This window comes from Crassostrea angulata, chromosome 9 (genome assembly GCF_025612915.1).
Source record: "Crassostrea angulata isolate pt1a10 chromosome 9, ASM2561291v2, whole genome shotgun sequence".
NCBI lineage: Eukaryota > Metazoa > Mollusca > Bivalvia > Ostreida > Ostreidae > Magallana > Magallana angulata.
Window position 1 is genome coordinate 15,616,360 of NC_069119.1, and position 19,534 is coordinate 15,635,893.

Sequence of the window (19,534 nt, forward strand, 5' to 3'; positions counted from 1 at the left end):
TTGTTCTTCTTTTAGAGAACTATAAAGATATATGACTCGTTAAGGAAGGAGTCTTTTCATTATCAAACATACTTCTTATAATAAGAAATGCATGAAATTTTGACACAGTCAAACGGATCATATTACTTAATGATTCTATCAGTTTAATTAAATTTGACCTTTTTGTTTTCGGACAAAGGTCAGGTCAAGGTCACTACCTTTTTCCTCAACGTAAAGAGTGATAAAAATAAGTGTAGCTCTTTATAGTTCTGTAGACATTTGTTTAAGATTTGAAGATTCAAATCTTCAATGAAATCATAGACCATGAGAGTGTCTATCAGCTTATACTACTAAATTTGAATAAATATTTATACTAAAATTGATATTGCTTAGCCCGCATTTCCTCTAATTTTCTTAAATTTTGAAGAAATTTTGATTATTTTTTTATGCTTCCAATAATAAAATATTTCTAATTTTTATGTATTATGAAGACTTTATATAAAGATATAAATTGACAGAAAAGCTAATATATTGACCGTTTCATAAGAGAGAAAAACTGATTTTAGTGATTTTTTCACAAAAATCAATGTATAGAATGGGCGCTTTAAAAAGCTTATAAAAATGTTATTTGATAGGCAAATCATATTTTAAAAACATATTCTGAAACCCAAGTATCATATTATTAGTTCACATTAGTAAAAAAAAATCCAACATTATTGTTATTGTTTTTAAAATGCTAAAACAGACTAATTATATATATATAATCTGCAGCAATTCTGAATTGCGCAACATGTGATATTTTCCTACGCCAATATTACGCCAAAAATATAGTCCCTGTTCCATTCTAAACATTGATTACATTTTTCTATGCCAAGTTGTATGATAGTAAAAAAGAAAGAAAAATATACCATTTTAATTTCCTTTCATCTTGATTTAATGAACAATTAATCAAATTTACGTTTGACAAGTCGAAAACCAGAAAAGACTCCTTCCTTAAGATCGTGATACTATGCCCCTATCAATTTGTTTATGTTATTTTTATTTTAATCATATATAGAACAAATGAATTTCCAACAAATGCCACTACATTTGTTGGACCAAGTTATATTATAAGAAACAATTTCACATGTAGATTAAGTTTAATATATACCATGCATACTAACCTCAACCCCCCCCCCCCTCCCCCCGCCGAAAAGGGTTTTTTTGTCTTTCTTTTTTTTTTTTTTTTTGCCTTTTGAAAGTTTATCTACTTTTCTCTCCCTTCACTTTCAAAACAACACTTTAATATCTTTTCCGTTATTTCTATTTGAATTCAGTGGTATAATACACTATATATAAAAAGATTAGGACATATTTGGTTGGAGTTTGGACTCACAAACAACGAATCTATCTGTTTCCCTTTCCAGGCAACGGCAACCCTCGTTTTCGTTTATGTAGTCTTTTTCATTGTAATTCAAATAATCACAGCAAAGATCAAAAAGCCAGCACAGCACAAAATACACTTGTGGAAAAATTCAGATCATAGCAAATTGGAAAAAATGACGAGAAGCATGAACACCAATTTCCACTCGATAGAGCCCTATCCAGGATATGTTGGACTTCATTAAATTGAATTTACTGAAGGATAGTGTACCATTAAACCTCTCGTCAACAAGATTCAACCAAGAAAAGATAACAAAAGATAAAGATTTCAAGACAAAAGAAAAGGTGCTTTATTAAAGCACGGAGCACCAAAAATAAGGCGGACATCAAAAGATACCAACGTCTAAAAAACTAACAGAAAAAGAATGTCAAAAAAACTTATAAGGACTATACTGAAGATATATTCAGCGGTGACTTAACGAATTACCCAAAACGATTCTGGAGCTTCATAAAGAGCAAAAGATGTTAAACAACAGGAGTTGCACCACTCAGAGACACAGAGGCCTAGCTAACATAGTCAGACAGCAAGTCCAAGGTGAACATCTTAAACCAACAGTTCTCCTCAGTTTTTAACAGCGACGAAGATGTGAGCACGATTCCAGACAAAGGGCCAAGTCCACACCCTGCCATGGCAAACATGACAGTGACAGATAACGGAGTGTGTAAACTGCTAGGTAACTTGAACATCCAAAAAACAAGTGGCCCAGATGAAATACCAACTCGACTTACTAAGGAACAAGCAGAAAACTTAGCTCTTATGTTTACAACATTCTTCCGGGCCTTTATTAAGATAAGGAAAACTACCAGCAGACTGGATAGATGCAAATATAGTTCCAATCTTCAAAAATGGAGACAAGTTTAAAGCTGGCAGTTACAGACTGTTTCAAGTACAGTAGTTACATGCAAGATCCTAGAGCATATAATATGCAGTAGCATCTCAAAATATCTGGAACAGCATGGATTACTCGCTGATGCTCAACACGGAAATCATGCGAGTCTCAGCTGATTCTGACAGTCCATGACCTTGCCAAAGAGTATGGATCTCGAAAACCAAACAGACCTTATCCTTCTGGACTTTCCCCACAGCCTTTGATTAAGTATCACACGAGAGATTACTTTATAAGACACAGTATTATGGAGTTAGAGGGTCCACACTACAATGGATCAGGGACTTCCTCAGTGGAAGAAGCCAGTGTGTATTGGTAGATGGGAAGAGCTACAACAATGCCCCTGTCCAGTCAGGAGTTCCCCTTGGTAGCGTTCTTGTACCGCTGATCCCCCCCCCCCTCTTCATTAATGACATCCCGGAATAAGTCCACCACTCCAATGTGCTGAAGTGTGGAGGTGTGGAGGTGTAGTTGCAGAAGCAGTGGTCCTTATTCACGACAAAATGGCAGTTCCTGGTAAATCAAGTGGAGGCACATATTCGCGCATTTAAAATAGATAAGAATTATATTGTATTAAGTAGCTGATGTAACTCCTACTTTTTCTATTTGAATGCAAAGTTATTAGAGGGGTAAGGCATTTGAACGTGAACAAGTACGTGTGAGTAAGGATTTCCACCTAATTTTATGTGCATTACGTCATCATTTTTGCCTGCCGCGTAAGTTCTTCAAAATGTTTAAAATTAAAAGTACAAAGAGGTAAAACTTGTAGCTGGTTTTGGAATGAGAAAATTTTTTTCTGAACACATTTAGACACATATTCGAGAAGAAATATCAGATTATTTGGTGAAAGATATTGATTCAAATAATTTACGAACAATTTTGAAACGAAATACATTTAGCAAAGATAATTAAAGTTTCACATATTCGTTGTGATGTTGTATGTGACAGTAGCATCATTAGAATTTTTTTTTTAAAAACTAACCTTTAAACTAATACTGTGCTCGATTTTAGCCCCTGAGTATTCGACTTAGCTATCCCATTATTTACTTAATACATATGAAGCTTAATTATTCTTTTACATATGCTGTTTTTAATCTTTACTCCTATTAATAACACATATTGGTATAGGTGAATCATTTCTCAGCAAAAGTCGTAAAATTTACTTTTAACTATTAAAACAGGCGTCTTGTATAAGCGTCATCAGTTAACTTTAGATATTTTATTGGGTGTGAAAAGAACAATGGTTGAAGAAGATCTTTTAAAAAATTAACCCGGTGTCATATAAAAGCTATGAAAAGACTTGTACCCCAAATGCACATCTGCATTTAATAAAAAGAGGCCAAGTGGTAAACAAATTAGTCAACAGATGTACGGTGAATCATGTACCTTAAATTTTTAGATATGGTTTTTAACGAGGACGGGTCTAATTTGTTCTGCCCTAGATTTTTAAATGAAATTTTTTACATGAATTTCTACTTATATAATTATTATTTTAAGATAAGAAAAAAAAACACATTTACCACACTGTCTGTTAAATGGGTCATCTCAAAGTTTGTAAATTTTTAACATAGGACCTTTAAGGATGTTTGATATCATTTGTGTATCAATTTTGCATATTTTTTTTTACAACTTCTGCACTAGAGATTTCTTTTTCTGTCCTACACATTAAAGTTATTGCTAAAAGACATCAAATGGTCAATTAAAAAAAACCTTTTACCTCCTGGTTTGTTCCAGGGGTCTTATCAAAGTTGTTTTTGTTTGCCCAATTTCCCGGATTTGTCAGATAATGGCTATTTTGTTTATTTGACATTAGGCGGAAATGGTGATCTTATATATAGTATTATTAAAACATTCAGACATATTTAAGTAATAAATAAATATATAACATCACATATTAAGGGTCATTGATATAAAATACATGGTTACTGTCTTGAAATATAGAAATTAAGCTATATTTAGGCGGGTTAAGAAATCGTGACAGAGGGCTAGGCTTGCTGAACACTCTTCACATTTTTGACCCGAGCTCAAATAAAGCTTATACTTCGAGACATTTATGTTTATTCCACAATATAATATCAATTTTACGTATCAAACGAGCTATTTTCAACAAATTATGCTGAATATCTGCAGTTGAAACTATCACGCCATGGCGTCAACCAAGCGAAAAGATGACGTCACAATACAAATGAAACGCTGTGCGAAAGCGTGCGTACTCGATCTGTTTTCGTCCTCGTTAAAGCTACATGAATAATCTATTTTTAGTACAAAAAAATCAAATTTTTTTCAAAGCTGTAAAATCTTTTTTCCATAAAGCTCTACTCAAAGTTTATCCTTTTTTGATCTAAAAATGGCCACGGCCATCCAGCTCTTTTAATAATCTTGTAAACAAAACAAAACTGCTCAGAAGTGGTTTTAAAAAATGAGGTTTTGATTTTCTCATACTTCTTGTTGCAAATAATAAAATCTACTTCAAGCTGCATAAACATCAATTTTTTTAACATAGCGCATCATATTATAGTATTGCATTTTGCTGATAAACTTTTACGCTTGAATAAGCAGCATGCGACATCAATATCATGAGAGTATAGAAACGAAATATAATTTATATATTATACAAATATTGACTGGGGTTGAGGGCAACATTGATTATATTAGCCCCCGAGGGACGAAATATTGCCCGACGCGAAGCGGAGGGCAATATTTTCGTCCCAAGGGGGCTAATATAATCAATGTTGCCCGAAAACACAGTCAACATTTGTTTTGTTATATGAAGAAACAAACCAAAATTAAGAAAGTAATTGAAAACAGATCGCCGTAATTTTCTCGGCTCAATAAAGATTCACATATTCAATTCTGTGCAAGGTTCATTTCCAAAATATCCTCAGCATCAAACGGTCACTGGTGATTTTCCGCCGACCGAAAGAATAAATATACAGATGTTCTACCTGATTTTACTTCACAGTAATTCGCAAATCTTTATATCCGTTATGATAGCAAACCGTTGCATTCTGATATTTGATACTGAACGTTACATATCGTCAAGTTGTAATGATACAATAGTCAATTTTTTCAGTTGCCAAAATTTTTTGATGTTTGTTTTATTATACTCACAGCAGAAAATTTGCACGAAATTATGTATGTTAAAAATCATTTAATATTTATTCATTTGATGAGATATCGGCGCTTCTGATTGGTCGAAAAATTTCTTTGATACCTGCATCAATAAAATTTTTGCCGGATCTACTTTTCTCAACTGTTCTGATCTAACACTATTTATAGAACGGGAATTTCCAAGATAAACACTGTCAAGAAAATGTAAAGTTGTGTCTGTTTTATTGTCAGCAAACAAAATGCAACCTTGTGAATATAAAAAATTGAAAGTTTAACCTTCAAAAATAAACAAAACACATTATTTGATTCACGAAATAGAAAATTAAGCGTCTTCTCACGATTTCGTCTGCTTGAGATCAATCAACATTTACAGCGAGGCTGGCTGTTCCTTTTCCAGGAATATTATAACGAACATATAGGCCTATACACTTTCACGGTAACACTGCTGTTCAAATTTGGTAAAGATAATTTTAAAATTTACACACGTACATGATCGGTCATCAGAATAAGCGTCGTAAAGAAAAGCTATGAGTGATGCATCAACTCCTTCTGCGCATTCCAAGCGGCTGATATACCATTTTAGTACATCACTGGCTATCTAGTTACCACAACGTTTACAAAAGTCGCTTATACATACTATTCTCTGTCGACATATCAGCTATTTTCATCCACGATCGCCTTTCCTTGGATGGTTATGTCCAGTTGCATATTCCAGCGATCTCGAATGAAAACTAGTTTTATTACGAGTTTTTCTGCACAGTGAATAATATCACAAGCTATCGCATGTATTTTCCTTTCGTTTTCAATTCAGCCGGTTCAGATTTTAACTCACTATTTGTGTTTAATCCTTTAATTCAGCTCAATAGCTCTGCATCAGCTGAGGCGCATCCATTTTGAATATTGTTGCTGTTGTTGTTTTGTATTCATACGCGCCGCTTCATTTACATTATTTACATTTTTGATCAATGACACATCACATTTTTTTATTTGAAAATGTTTTATTAAATGATAAGAAATGAAGATAATAATTTTTCTATTGATCGACGTATCAAAGAAAAAATTGACCGGAAAACTTTTTCATCAATGCGCTACGCGCATTGATGAAGTTTTCCGGTCAATTTTTTCTTTGATACGTCGATCAATAGAAAAATTATTATCTTCATTTCTTAAATCCTCATTTGATACAAGTAAAACTGAAAAACTAATAGATTTCTGCATTTAAATCTGAGCTTATATACATGTATTTAGTAGTGTTCATTTGTTCATTTTATGTATACTGTTCATGAATTAATGACAAAAAGCAGCTTGAAAGTAATGTGATTCAAGTACATCACTATTTGTGTTTAATCCTTTAATTCAGCTCAATAGCTCTGCATCAGCTGAGGCGCATCCATTTTGAATATTGTTGCTGTTGTTGTTTTGTATTCATACGCGCCGCTTCATTTACATTATTTACATTTTTGATCAATGACACATCACATTTTTTTATTTGAAAATGTTTTATTAAATGATAAGAAATGAAGATAATAATTTTTCTATTGATCGACGTATCAAAGAAAAAATTGACCGGAAAACTTTTTCATCAATGCGCTACGCGCATTGATGAAGTTTTCCGGTCAATTTTTTCTTTGATACGTCGATCAATAGAAAAATTATTATCTTCATTTCTTAAATCCTCATTTGATACAAGTAAAACTGAAAAACTAATAGATTTCTGCATTTAAATCTGAGCTTATATACATGTATTTAGTAGTGTTCATTTGTTCATTTTATGTATACTGTTCATGAATTAATGACAAAAAGCAGCTTGAAAGTAATGTGATTCAAGTACATTAAAAGTATACAGTCAAACTTTGTTATCTCGAACTAGATGGAACTGTTTAAAAACTTCGAGATATCCAAGTATTCGAGATATTGAGGGTAAAATAGTTTTAAAAAAAGTTGTTGGGACTAACAAATCACTTGGACATATCCGTCATGATAGCAAACCGTTGCATTGCACGTCCGTTGTTTACTTGCCTTGACTGACTGTCTATTATGACGTCACCTTGTTTTGGAGTCGCGAAGAGTTATTTACGTCATCGTTTACGAATCAACTAATCAGAGGCGATTATTTGAAATAGAGGGAATGTTCTCTAGATATTATTCCTAGCCGGTCAATATCAAAAAAATATTGACCGGTCAATATTTTTGGGACGAGCTTATATTACAATTATTCACTATTCGTCTATATAGAGTTATATAGTGAGAATATACTACTGAATATAACAAAACTAATTGTTACATGCGCGTAAATTATGCGCGTACGGTTCGCCGAACTATTATATCCTATTGATGAATATTTTCATTTAACTAGCGTTCATTTTCCTTAGTGCCAATGTAGAAAATGATTTTACATATGACATTTCTTAGAAATATTTAGATATTTTATTTAACAAACATTAATTTAACTTCAAAAAAAGTAGAGCGAATCATTAGTAAGAATGACATGCAATTAGGAATCGTTTGAAACTCCAATACTTTATAAATTAACAAGTAAGTTACTACCAACCATCATTGTTACATTATTTTGCTTGCAAGATGGCTTAATTTTTCACCCAAGATACATTTCAAAACATGTTCAGATATGTTATTTATATCTGAAAAAATAAATATTCCTTTAGCGTACATTACTACACCTTTTTGACAATTTAAGACAGTAGTGAGTGATTGTATTATCATACATGTATAATAACTCGCTTTAATATAATAATTAATTTCATTCAAAAATATTATAGTTGTCATCCAATAATTGGAGCATGTTTTGTAGAAGGATTGACTGGTTTACACACAGCCGTTTCATTTGGTTTCCTGCCCAGGCAATGACACACCTCTTCGTTGTTCAAATAGTATAGTTCTTTGTATTGCACGAACTCCCCATCTGGGGCTGTACAGTTGTAGCCTGAGTTTTTAAAAACAAAAATGATAAAATGATAATTCAGCGAAACCCGAATAATAAAATGCTACAGAAAACACGCTTATAACTTTACGCTTTCAGTGAAGTCAATTTCAATACACCTTGCCTTGAAAAATGGTAAGATCTGATTCTCATTAAGTAAAATTTTAGAAATTAAAAAAGAATTTAGGAAGCAAAGTGATATAACCCACAGAACAAAACCCAATTCTTCATATGTTAAGCCATAGTTTTGCGCCAATCATATTATTTCTCTCTTTTGTTCTTGTTTTAATAATAAAAGTCTTCCATTGAAAAGTTTCTGTCTATGCAATTTTTTTAACAATTAAAAGCATTACTTTTTGTAATAATAGTTAGATCATACTAAACATTTAGCGATTAGGAAGGTGGAAGGAACAAAACGACCAAGCCCCTTCTTCATCGCTGAAATTTTTCTTATATAAATATGATCTAACTTACTTAGAACGTAACCCCCTTTTTCATTGGTTAATCAAATGTTCTGCGCCAATCAAATATATCTCGCTTTTGTTTACGGCTCTCTAAGCTGTCAATCGAAAATTTGACGTTGCTGTGAAGTTGAGAGTAATTCTTAATGATTGAAAGCATCACTTAATATAGTATTTAGCGAATGGTCATTGGATGGAAAAATAGGTCATATCATTAAATTATTTAGATGCTTGGCGATGATATGTAAAAGTCGGTCATTTTCTAAAACCTTTTCATATACTATTTGGCTGTAAGAAATTATGTATAATATTATATACCAACTCAAATTTGGTCCTAAAGTTTCAGAGTCAAAGTATTAAATCATAGATCCTAGAACTAATAGGTTAACATCTTCAAAAGGAAACCCCTGACTCCTCCATCTCTGGATCTTTGCCTGACTTACCTATTGGACATCTCACACAACAGTCGTCTGGGTTTTCAAAATAGTAGTCATCACACCAAGGGTACTGCATATTGCAATCATAGTTCAGGCAGTTAATATATCCTCCTACGGCACAGAAACAGTAATTACAAGGGATGGTATGAATAGATTCTCCCACTGAGTCCCAACTCGACAAAACTACTGTATTCGCGACGGGAAGAGGTACCCAGTGGGAGAATCTATTCATACCAACCCTAGTAATTACTGTTTCTGTACAGAAGGAGGAGATTTTTACTGCCAGTGGTATCATACCACTGAGTACATCTTCCCGTCGCGAATACAGTAGTTTTGTAGAGTTGGCATAGTAGGATAGGTGCCAAAATAATAAGGTGTTCCAGTTAGCAGAGTTGTACTTGGTGGATAGGTGACATAATTCATATGGTATAAAGGTGATCGAGTTTTAACAACGGCAGAATCACACAGCATCAACAGACATGTTGCAATAATTGCTGATATCATGCACATCAAGGTTCCAGTAACGGACATCATTATATTTTGCAGGGAAATAACCTAAACACTTTTCAAAATGGACAATTGTGCAGTCTGTTAACTACGCTTTGATTGGGTCTTTATATATGATTCGAAAACTCTGACCTTATTTCTAAACTTGATAAAAGGCAAGGGAGTGCATTATAAATGAATGCATTTACCTAATAAGAAGTCTATAAGTTCATTGTGTGGGGGTGAAGGTGCCGTAAAAGTAGACTTTATTTCCGACAGAATCTTCCGTGTGAAACAAGATATAATAAATTCACCTATTTCCGCATTGAAGATAAGAGTCATACTATATAAAGCAACACAGAATTGATTTCTTTTACATTCCATTTTTAAGTAGATTTAATGTCTAAATAAAGTAACAAAAGGGACATCTAATATACACAGTACAATGTGAAAAATCTTTGTCTCTGTCTCTCTCTCTCTCTGTGTGTGTCTCTCTCTCTCTCTCTCTCTCTCTCTCTCTCTCTCTCTCTCTCTCTCTCTCTCTCTCTCTCTCTCTCTCTCTCTCATAAGTGCCAGTGCAGTTTCTGCCTTCTCATCACGATGTACCAGAGAATTCGTGTGACCACCAATATAACAAGCAACACAGTGACGTATTGCCAAACAGGCCACGTGATTTTTTGCACCATTAAAATGACGTCAGAATCAAATTCCTGCACGGTCCGGTTGGTGTTTGGGTTAACCATATTGCAAACCGGAAGTGTGCTGTTTGGTGAGCATCTGTATTGAAACACAATAGAAAATGCTTATATTTTGTGGTTTTATCATCATTTGTTGAGCATCAATATTAAAGAGAATTTTCAATTTTGTTTTCTAAAAGCGAATTTACTAAATCAACTATAAATTGATACAATTAGAAAGAAATTCTGAAATTACCTTGCACAGAGCTTAGAAAATGTATCTCATAGTAAAGGCCAATAATGTTATAACTAAGGTTTCATTTATTTAAAATTACACATATGATTATTGTATCAAAATAATTTTTCTACAAGTACAATCATACATACATCATCTAAAATCCTAAAATCCTGCACGAATTTTGAAGGTGAGGGGGTCCATAAACTGTTTTGAAATCATGAACTAAAATAGATTAATTACCTGCAATATGTAGTTGTAGGCAATAAACCTGATCAAAATTTGTACTAGTGACGGGTACTTACTTGATTTGTGTACATGTCCTAGTATCGGGTACCTACTTGATTGGTGGTGCATCCTTGAATTCAAGAGCAATTAAAGCTTGTAGTCCGTAAAAGAAAAACGACGCATATTTTCCCCAACTCAACCAAGATGGAGGAGTATTAAAAGCGCCACCTACGAACAATATGTAGATAACAAAATTCATTTTGTCTAAATTTCTTCAAAAAAGCAACTCGGCAATGCGAGTTCTTTTAATTTTAATTAGTATGTTGAATAAATTTGGCAATATTGCATCGTTCTATTGCTGCTTTATAATAGTCAACGAAAAGAAATTAAATTAAAGGATCAACCTATCCTACCCCATAACATCATAGAGAGCAATCCAAGGGAGACAATCATTACTGTCCAAGGAGGTTGAAGGGCCGACCCAATGAATACTCCAATACTCTGTCAAAGCAGTCGAAAGAAAAAATTCATAAAAAGGTTTATTTTTCTATTTTACGAATACTTCTTTTATAATAAAAAATTTTGAAAGCTTTTTGAACTCATTTTTAATTGTTCACTAAATGGAAACCGTGTTGATGGTGAAGGATTACAAACCTACAATGAAGGATTACAACCTACGATGAAGGATTACAAACCTACGATGAAGGATTACAAACCTACGATGAAGGATAATCCGATTACAAACCTACGATGAAGGATTACAAACCTGCGCCGCCAACACGTCAACAATGAGGACCCCAGTCGAGGCTAGGAAGGCGTAGACGCCATTGAGATTGGCGACCCAGTAGATGACCGACAGATACACGCAGGGCTGTATGATGGCCAGCGGAATCTCACTCAGAAACTTGGACAGACAGAAAGCAGACAGACGATAATGGCGAAACTTCCGCTCATGGTTAATGACCTTGATTTCCTTGGGAACTGCAAGAACATCGACATTTAGTTCAATTTAAATTAATGTTAACGTTTTTTAATTCTATTTTTAATCATTATACTAGTATGAACAATTTTAATTCGAAATTTCAGTCCTATTTATTAGATAGATCGTATTTATTATATGTTCAAATCGACAAAAAATGGATGTACTCTTTAACAAAACGAGCTCATAGTATATTATTTGTTTATTTTTGGCAGTAATATGTTCAAAGTTTGAAACTAAATTTGAAAATTACATGTCAAAATAGCATCCAACAATGCGAAGAAAGCCCACTGCACGACGGTAAAGAAAAACTGAAAAAAGAACGACCTGATTTAAGAAAGAAACAAAACAAAAAAGAATGATTTGCTAAACTGCTATTTCATTGTTATTTAATTCCTACCAGATGAGAGATAACAAAGCCAATAACGCCATGAAATTCAAATTATTGCAAACAGGAAGTGACGTACAAGTCCCATCCGGTCCATCACTTCCGTTTCTATCCTTTCCGGTCTCCACCATATTAGAACACAAACTGCTAAAATGTAGAAGTTTTGAATGAGACTGATTGGATTTAGGATCCTTCGTCGAGCATTGTGAAAATTTCTGCACAGCAGGATGTTGAATTGATGACCAAACGATGTTGAAAACACGCTAGGGTGGAGTGTGGAGTTTTCCACCAAAACTTCAACTTCGTCTGTAGAAACAAATCAAGAATATAATTAAATAAACGGTTGTAATGAAGATGGTCAGCAAAATTTGAATGTTCTCTTCTTAAGTTAAAGGGTGTCATCTTGATTAGGTATCTAAACTCACAAGATAAAATATATATGGGGATAAAAACATTTAATAATGTATTCACAAATTATACTTTTAAAAAATACAAGTAGTCTATCCACCAATACATCAATCTCTACCCAGAGTTATCGTTCCTGCTTCGCTCCACTTATAGTTGTAGCGTGTTGTAGCGCAACGTAATACGCCCTCTGGTGAGAGATTGCCAATACATATCCAATGCATATCCATAATGATGCAAATTCAGTAAAACTAGTTTATGCCCATGCGTAATCTTTCAAATTAATTGCACACAGGAAAAAAACCCGAGGCAATTATACCCCTTTAAAACCAATCTGGAAAACAGACAATCAAAAAATAAAGTTTTTGCAAAAAATGGTCTACCGTGATGGAGATGAACAGTCGTATCATATTTCTTTGCATGGTGTCCGCTAGGGGGCGGTGAGCTGTGTTTGTGATGGCAGGTAATCGGATATTTGTTGATAAAAGACTTGCACTCCCATCCGGGTTCTTGTCTAAAATATAAATCGAAGTTGAATAAACCTTGAACAAGAAGTGCTCTCTCTCTCTCTCTCTCTCTCTCTCTCTCTCTCTCTCTCTCTCTCTCTCACATAATAACACATGCTACACATCTTCATTAATTTTGCTTAACTGCAAAAAAGCACATACTTTTTGAATTAAATTTATAATATTTTATCATATCTAAAAAATTCACATCAGTCTTATCTTGATATTTAAAGTTGTAATTTAGAAATTAATATCAATGTACCTTCTCCTGTACATTTCCTGTACGATTTTCTCTTGTATTGGTGAGCGATCATTCAGGGTATTCTCATTCAGTAACTCGACTAAAGACGATCGAATTGTTATAATATTTATTGTCATAATAACATAATCGTTGCTAGCACAGATAATTTACGATGACTTCATGTAACTAACTTCTCATTGAGTTGGCTTTAGCATTGTAAACTTTCACTATTTCGTTTCAGTTCTTTTGTGTGACTGTTTCCACTTGCAAAAAACAACTAATGCGTCGCATGAAATGTTATGTAAAGGTTGTTGAAAAATCGTTAAAAATTTCATAATTATTATTTGAGATTAAGCCATTGTTTTATTTTGACTTATACTGAGATGATATACATATACCAACTAAAACTCACGCATGTAGTCCGCGCGGTTGTATCCCATTGGCGTAGGAAGACATAAATCATTGAGGAAATTCGGAAGCTCCGTTGCAGAGCCATAGAAGGCTATCTAATCAAAGAGAAAAAGTTTTATCTTTCTTCTGAAGAAGTAAGGATATCTCGACCAATTCAGATTTTACTTGACCGAAGTTCGTCATAAACAGTTTGATCAAAATGGTCATCGAATCGTGGTTTAATTTCAAATGACGAATTACTTCTATTTTCAGAATTTGATGATGGTCATTCTTACATGGCCGCTGTACAAGAAGAGGTAGTTATGACAGACGCTGTAGAACGCACTGGGAGCGGCAGCCAATGACGTCACCACAATTTTGTCATATTTCTCGGCGTAATGACGTAATAATCTAAGAAAGTCCATAGCATCCTTGAAGTCCATTTGATCAACCGGGTCCTATTTAAAAAAACAACTTTTGTATATGATCATGAATTATCGGAAATACGGTATAATACAAAAATTATGGTATATCTTTTTTATCTAGCAATTTGTTATAAGTAAATTCAAGTTTAAGTCAGACGAAAATGATTCCGGGAGTCTTGTTCATAATGGCATGCAAAGTCTTACTCACATCAATGATAAGCACCGAGGGGTTTAGAAGTAACTCACATGCCAGACTCGTCCTTTTTCGTGCAGGAACAGGAAGAAATTGGACCACTGGAAAAAATATTTGAAAAGCAACCTTGCTCTACTACGGAAAAAAATATTTAAATCACTACAGTGGATTAAATTAATGTCTTATTTCACTAAAGGGTGCATGTAACTCGAAAATTTTACTTAGTATAATATTAACGTAAAGTAAATCATGACGTAGAGTTTACGTTTACGGCAAAACTAACGATCTTTAAAAAATTAAATTGGCACATGTATTTCGTCATAATTGAGTCCTCATCAGGGTAATATTTTTTTCATCAATTTTCTGTGGTACTTACTTAGGTCTTTGTACGCGTGAAGATTACATAAGTCAATCACATGACGTATTCGAAGTTCTAGGTCCTTGGGAGAGATTTCAGTGAGTCGTAGATACGCCGTGTACTGAAAAAATAAAAGTGTTTGCTCACGAATTTTTTAAAATCTCTTTTGTTACTTTGAAATTAATTAAAAAAATTGATAGATTTATTTGAATGTTCGGGATTGACATTTCTTAGTTACATCATTATCAAACATTATCAAACAGCAATTGAATAGACTCCTTAACGTAACGACCGCTCTTTTTTCGGTCAAATCTTAGAAATGATTTGTTGTGAGACTGATTTTTTTTATTGGATATGTAAGAGATATAGTAGCAAAGCAACCGATTGTTCTGTGAACCTAATGCACATATAAGCGTTAATTGTGGATAAACATTCATACGAAATCATATACTTTTTTCGCCCATGCAAAAACCAAGTAAATTGCAGTGGTATTATGGTAAGAGGAATGAATTTGAGCTTCGGAAAACCTCAATACTGTAGGTATTGTATAATTCGTTTTAAGTCGAATCCAACTCTCTGTGCTTTTGCATTTATGTAATGTTTACTGATAATTTAATGGTTTCAAAAATCATATATCAAAAAGACGGTTACATATTCATACTGTGCAGCAAATTTGTGGTCGCTCTCTCGGCCACTCTGTTACACATAAAAAAAATTAAACTGTCAACAGTTTCGTTATTTAACGTAAAAGAGGTAATTAGTCCTTAAAGGGAAAAAAATTATTTTTGCACGCGTTTCTATCCGGGGTTTGCAAAGAGCGATTGTGTATAAAAACTCTGTGAAAAATAATTGTACCATGGCATTTTAATTGATACAGATAAGAAAATGTCTTTATTTACATTTTTCATTTTATGGGTTGTTGACTTCAATGACTTGTATGATAAACGCTACAAAGATAACAAAATCGGAGCGAAAACTTTCCGTATACATATGTACATCGTAAACATTTATGAATACTTAACGCCTTATCTCGCATGGTCGATTTCTCACGGTAGCGGAGGAACACAACAAGCGTGAAGCACTAATCAACATTTGGTCAAGAAGTCTCTAAATCCTGTTGACTTTCTAAGTTTACAAGGGTTTGTCGCGCCCTGTAAATCAAACGTTTCGAAGAGACTGACGCACTTAAATGGCCGTAATCCTTTCCGTCTGTACAGGCGGCCGTGGCGTATCGTCCTTATTTGACAAAGGTTTGCTTATACTGAATTCGTTTGTACAGAGGATTGATAATCCTATCAACAAACGTACAATGTTTAGAGACTGTCTGTCTATTGATATTTTACATGATTTACTTGCTGCTTTTATCTCCAGTGGTTTCCCTCAGACTGATCTGTCAAGTGAATTCACGTAAGGCACAATACACGTGAAATGAAAATCACGTTAAAATGAAATCGGATCGATCACGTGATGAGATTATCATTATCACATGACGAAGATTAACATGGAATTCGTGTGAAAGTTAGGATGAATTTTGATTTTCTCTCTATCTTCACGTGAAAGCTTTTCAAGCGAATTCACGTAAAATAATTCACTTGAGTGGTCATTTCACACAAACGTCCCACGAAGTTTGACACGCAAATGTCAAATGAATTTATTGGGAGATGCAATGGTCTCTTTATTTATCCGTAAATGGGAATTCAACAAGGGATGCGTAGATATCTAAAATGATGGGACAGGAAATGCATGTACTTAATGCCCGATAACACTTTGTTTATCTTGGCCCGCGGAATTCACCACGACGACCCGCTTTTCTTTTCACTAATTAAGAATGTTAGAGTTTGGGACTGTGACAATGAAAATTTCTTTATTCTCTGAACTGCATAAATTACAGTGTGGAGAAGAATCAATTGAACAATAATACATATAATACATACATTGCATGCATTGGAGAGTGACAATACAAAAGTGAAAAAAGGGGGGAAAAGTATGATTGGCAATTAACCGAACGTAAGAGAGCTTACTCTATTTGACTGGAACTCAAACCACGTGCAAATTATTCTCCTATATAAAACAACAATTCTTTGAATTTCAGATCCTAACAAATATGCTTTAAATCTTTAAAAAATACTTTTACCTTAAGTGTTTCGAACACGTTCAACAATGGCAGATGAAGGTCATTAGACTGCACCAAAACCACTTCCGTCTGCGCGTGCTCGATTGGGGTTCCATTCAATAGAACGTCACCGATGTATGGTTTGAGTTGCCCTGCAAGAGTTTCAACCAGAGTGGTTTTCCCAGCACCTACACAAAAGAGAAAATAATATGAATTTAATTTTTTTTTAATCAAAGAATATTACCATCATCATTCAGTCATTTACAAGTTTTCAATTTAAATTTCAAAACTATTGCATGAATTTGTTGCGTTTCAATGTAGCTTGTATATATAGGAGGCTATTTTTGAAAAATGCAATCCTTTACTCAAAGAAGATGGAAGAACAAGATAGCGCAAATGCCCATTTGGTTTTATCGTAAAATATAATTTCAAATTATTTTTTTTCCAACCAAATATACTAGATGATGTTATATTACATGTTTACAAAAGCACAATTTTTAACTATATTCAGTTTTGAATATTTTAACAAACGATAAGAATTTTTTTTTTTTAAGTTCTGGTGGTATCGAACCCACAACCTAAAAACCCTAGATCTATAATATTACCAAATGTCTTATGCTCTAACCACTGAGCCATTTCAGTCACAACATATATCTTTGTGAAATGGTAAATGCAACTTCAACCACGAATTTACGAACTTGTAGTATTTCTCTAAAACGTTAAATTGTTGGGATACAAAATGATATTTTTAAAGTATAGTGGGTCATCTCTCCACGTTTTTGTAGATTGAAATCGGTTTGATTTCCTTTCAACCTTATAGAGACTATGTCAAAAATATGGAGCCCAGACCCACTCTATAAAAAAAGGCATTGAAGTTCTAAAAATGACACTATTTGGAGGTTTTGACACGCATACGCCAGTTTAAATCAACCTATTTTTAAAATTTAACATATTTAAAGGTTATAAATCGATATTAAGGTAAATATACATTGTTTTCAATAATTTAGAAAGAAATTATGAGATTTGTTCATATTTTAATTTTATAGTATCTTATCTATCCAGATATGGGCAGTTCACCCATCTTCTTTCTTCTAAGAAGTGTGTGTTTCTATATCTGTTCAGTTGTGAATGGACTTGCGACAAGATAGAACATCTTTTTTTTTAATGAAATCTTATTCATGTTACGAAATTGGCACAGTTTCCCTTAAACTGTAATAGGCATTATTAAGAGGGTTAGATGGCCGTTGCCATTTTTAGGCTATATTCACCTCCTTTAGAAAGCTTTTTATAAAGATGTAGAAAAATGTTCAAATTAAAAAGCTAAACCATTTGGATTTTTTCTACACTAACAAATAAAGTTTATTGCCCAAAAAAAATCATATTTAAAGTTAAAATCAAATCAAATGGGTAAGCTGTTGCCTTCCTCTCAGCTTCATTTAACTATATTGCTGCCTTATATTTTTGATTTCGTGTTAACAATTTCGTGAATCAATTCAACAACAAAATCCCCGAATTTTGCGTTCCCGCAAAGTTTTAGAAAACCACAAGTTAATGTAGAAGACACATGACTCTATACATTAATATACCCTGTAATTTGATTATTTTCGAAATAAATCTAATTCTTTCCTTTTTTTGGGGGGAGGGGGGGGGGTTGCGAACACTTTGACATCGCCATAGCTACATGTTTACCCCAAAATTTGCAAATTTGTCTTACCTTTTGGCCCATACACTCCCAATACCTCCTTCGATTTAGCCACACCGCTGATGTTTTTAAGCACATGTTTTTGCTTCAAACTTATGTTCAAGTTTCGGAAAACAATTTCTTTTGAGTCCATCTCAGCGATTTGTCAATGAAGAGTATAGAATAAACGCGGGAAAAAAACCGATGAAGTATTTTTAAAGCAATTATTGATTATATTTTTTCTAGCATTTCGTTGTTCAGACTTTTTACTCTCTCTCTTTCTTTCTTTCTGTCTTCTGTCTTTCTTCAGCAGTAGGCTTTGCTGTCCGAAGTGATTGCGTCCACCAAAGATTGTCTTTTAAGTATTTACGGATATTCGAGTTTACGGTGCCTCTCCACAGTGTATACCTAAGACTGGACTTTTACGATGTCCAATAAATCACCACAAGTGAAATTCAATGAAATCTATTTACCCACAACTCAAATCCAAAGACACCGCGCTGGGCAATACAAGTTTTATTTACTCATTTAAACGTTTGTTTTAGCATTTAACTTTTAAAAAAAATATTGTGCGGTTTACATGAGTCTTTGCCTTATATACTAGTACCTGTTGGTTTTCAGATTTAAATATTTAAAACAAGGGATTGACTTTTAACAGATTGCAATAATTTTTTATGTAAACAGGATTTTGTACTAATGCGTTTGATAGAATGGTGTTAACGCCTACCAACTTTGCTAGTACATATGCACTTTCAAGTTCAAATTCTAATTATTATCTTGTTTGTAAATTAAGATAAATCTGAAGATGTTTTTTTCCGTTTGGCCCATGGTGCAATAATCAGTGCCGATATTTGGGAAGACATTGTCGGTGCCTCCTAGTCTGTATTGTCATTTACAATCTCTCTCTCTCTCTCTCTCTCTCTCTCTCTCTCTCTCTCTCTCTCTCTCTCTCTCTCTCTCTCTCTCTCTCTCTCTCTAGTACTGCAAAGGTACA

The 19,534-nt window shown here is 33.6% G+C and overlaps 1 protein-coding gene and 1 long non-coding RNA gene across 2 annotated transcripts; both read right to left on the reverse strand.

Moving 5' to 3' along the window:
- Nucleotides 1-8,138: 8,138 nt before the first annotated feature.
- Nucleotides 8,139-9,400, reverse strand: LOC128164008 (uncharacterized). Its single transcript, XR_008240889.1, has 2 exons — nucleotides 9,242-9,400; nucleotides 8,139-8,340 (listed from the first exon to the last, which is right to left on the reverse strand). It is a non-coding gene; the product is annotated as an uncharacterized LOC128164008 (long non-coding RNA).
- Nucleotides 9,401-9,537: 137 nt separating this feature from the next.
- LOC128163411 (uncharacterized) lies at nucleotides 9,538-18,900 on the reverse strand. The gene is made up of 14 exons (XM_052827017.1): nucleotides 18,574-18,900; nucleotides 16,881-17,047; nucleotides 14,765-14,867; nucleotides 14,404-14,489; nucleotides 14,067-14,228; nucleotides 13,793-13,886; nucleotides 13,402-13,480; nucleotides 13,017-13,147; nucleotides 12,308-12,534; nucleotides 12,094-12,151; nucleotides 11,628-11,842; nucleotides 11,275-11,362; nucleotides 10,975-11,089; nucleotides 9,538-10,498 (listed from the first exon to the last, which is right to left on the reverse strand). The coding sequence occupies exons 1-14, from the start codon at nucleotides 18,692-18,694 to the stop codon at nucleotides 10,285-10,287; spliced, it is 1,860 nt and encodes a 619-aa protein (XP_052682977.1). The 5' UTR covers nucleotides 18,695-18,900; the 3' UTR covers nucleotides 9,538-10,284.
- Between the last annotated feature and the right edge of the window lie 634 nt (nucleotides 18,901-19,534).

Excerpts from the sequence above, each read along its gene's own strand:
- LOC128163411 (XM_052827017.1), bottom strand. The coding sequence starts at position 18,694 with ATGGACTCAAAAGAAATTGTTTTCCGAAACTTGAACATAAGTTTGAAG. Across the intron at positions 14,868-16,880 it reads ACGTGTTCGAAACACTTAAG|TACACGGCGTATCTACGACT; the intron begins GTAAAAGTATTT and ends TTATTTTTTCAG. Across the intron at positions 12,535-13,016 it reads GACTGTTCATCTCCATCACG|ACGAAGTTGAAGTTTTGGTG; the intron begins GTAGACCATTTT and ends TTGTTTCTACAG.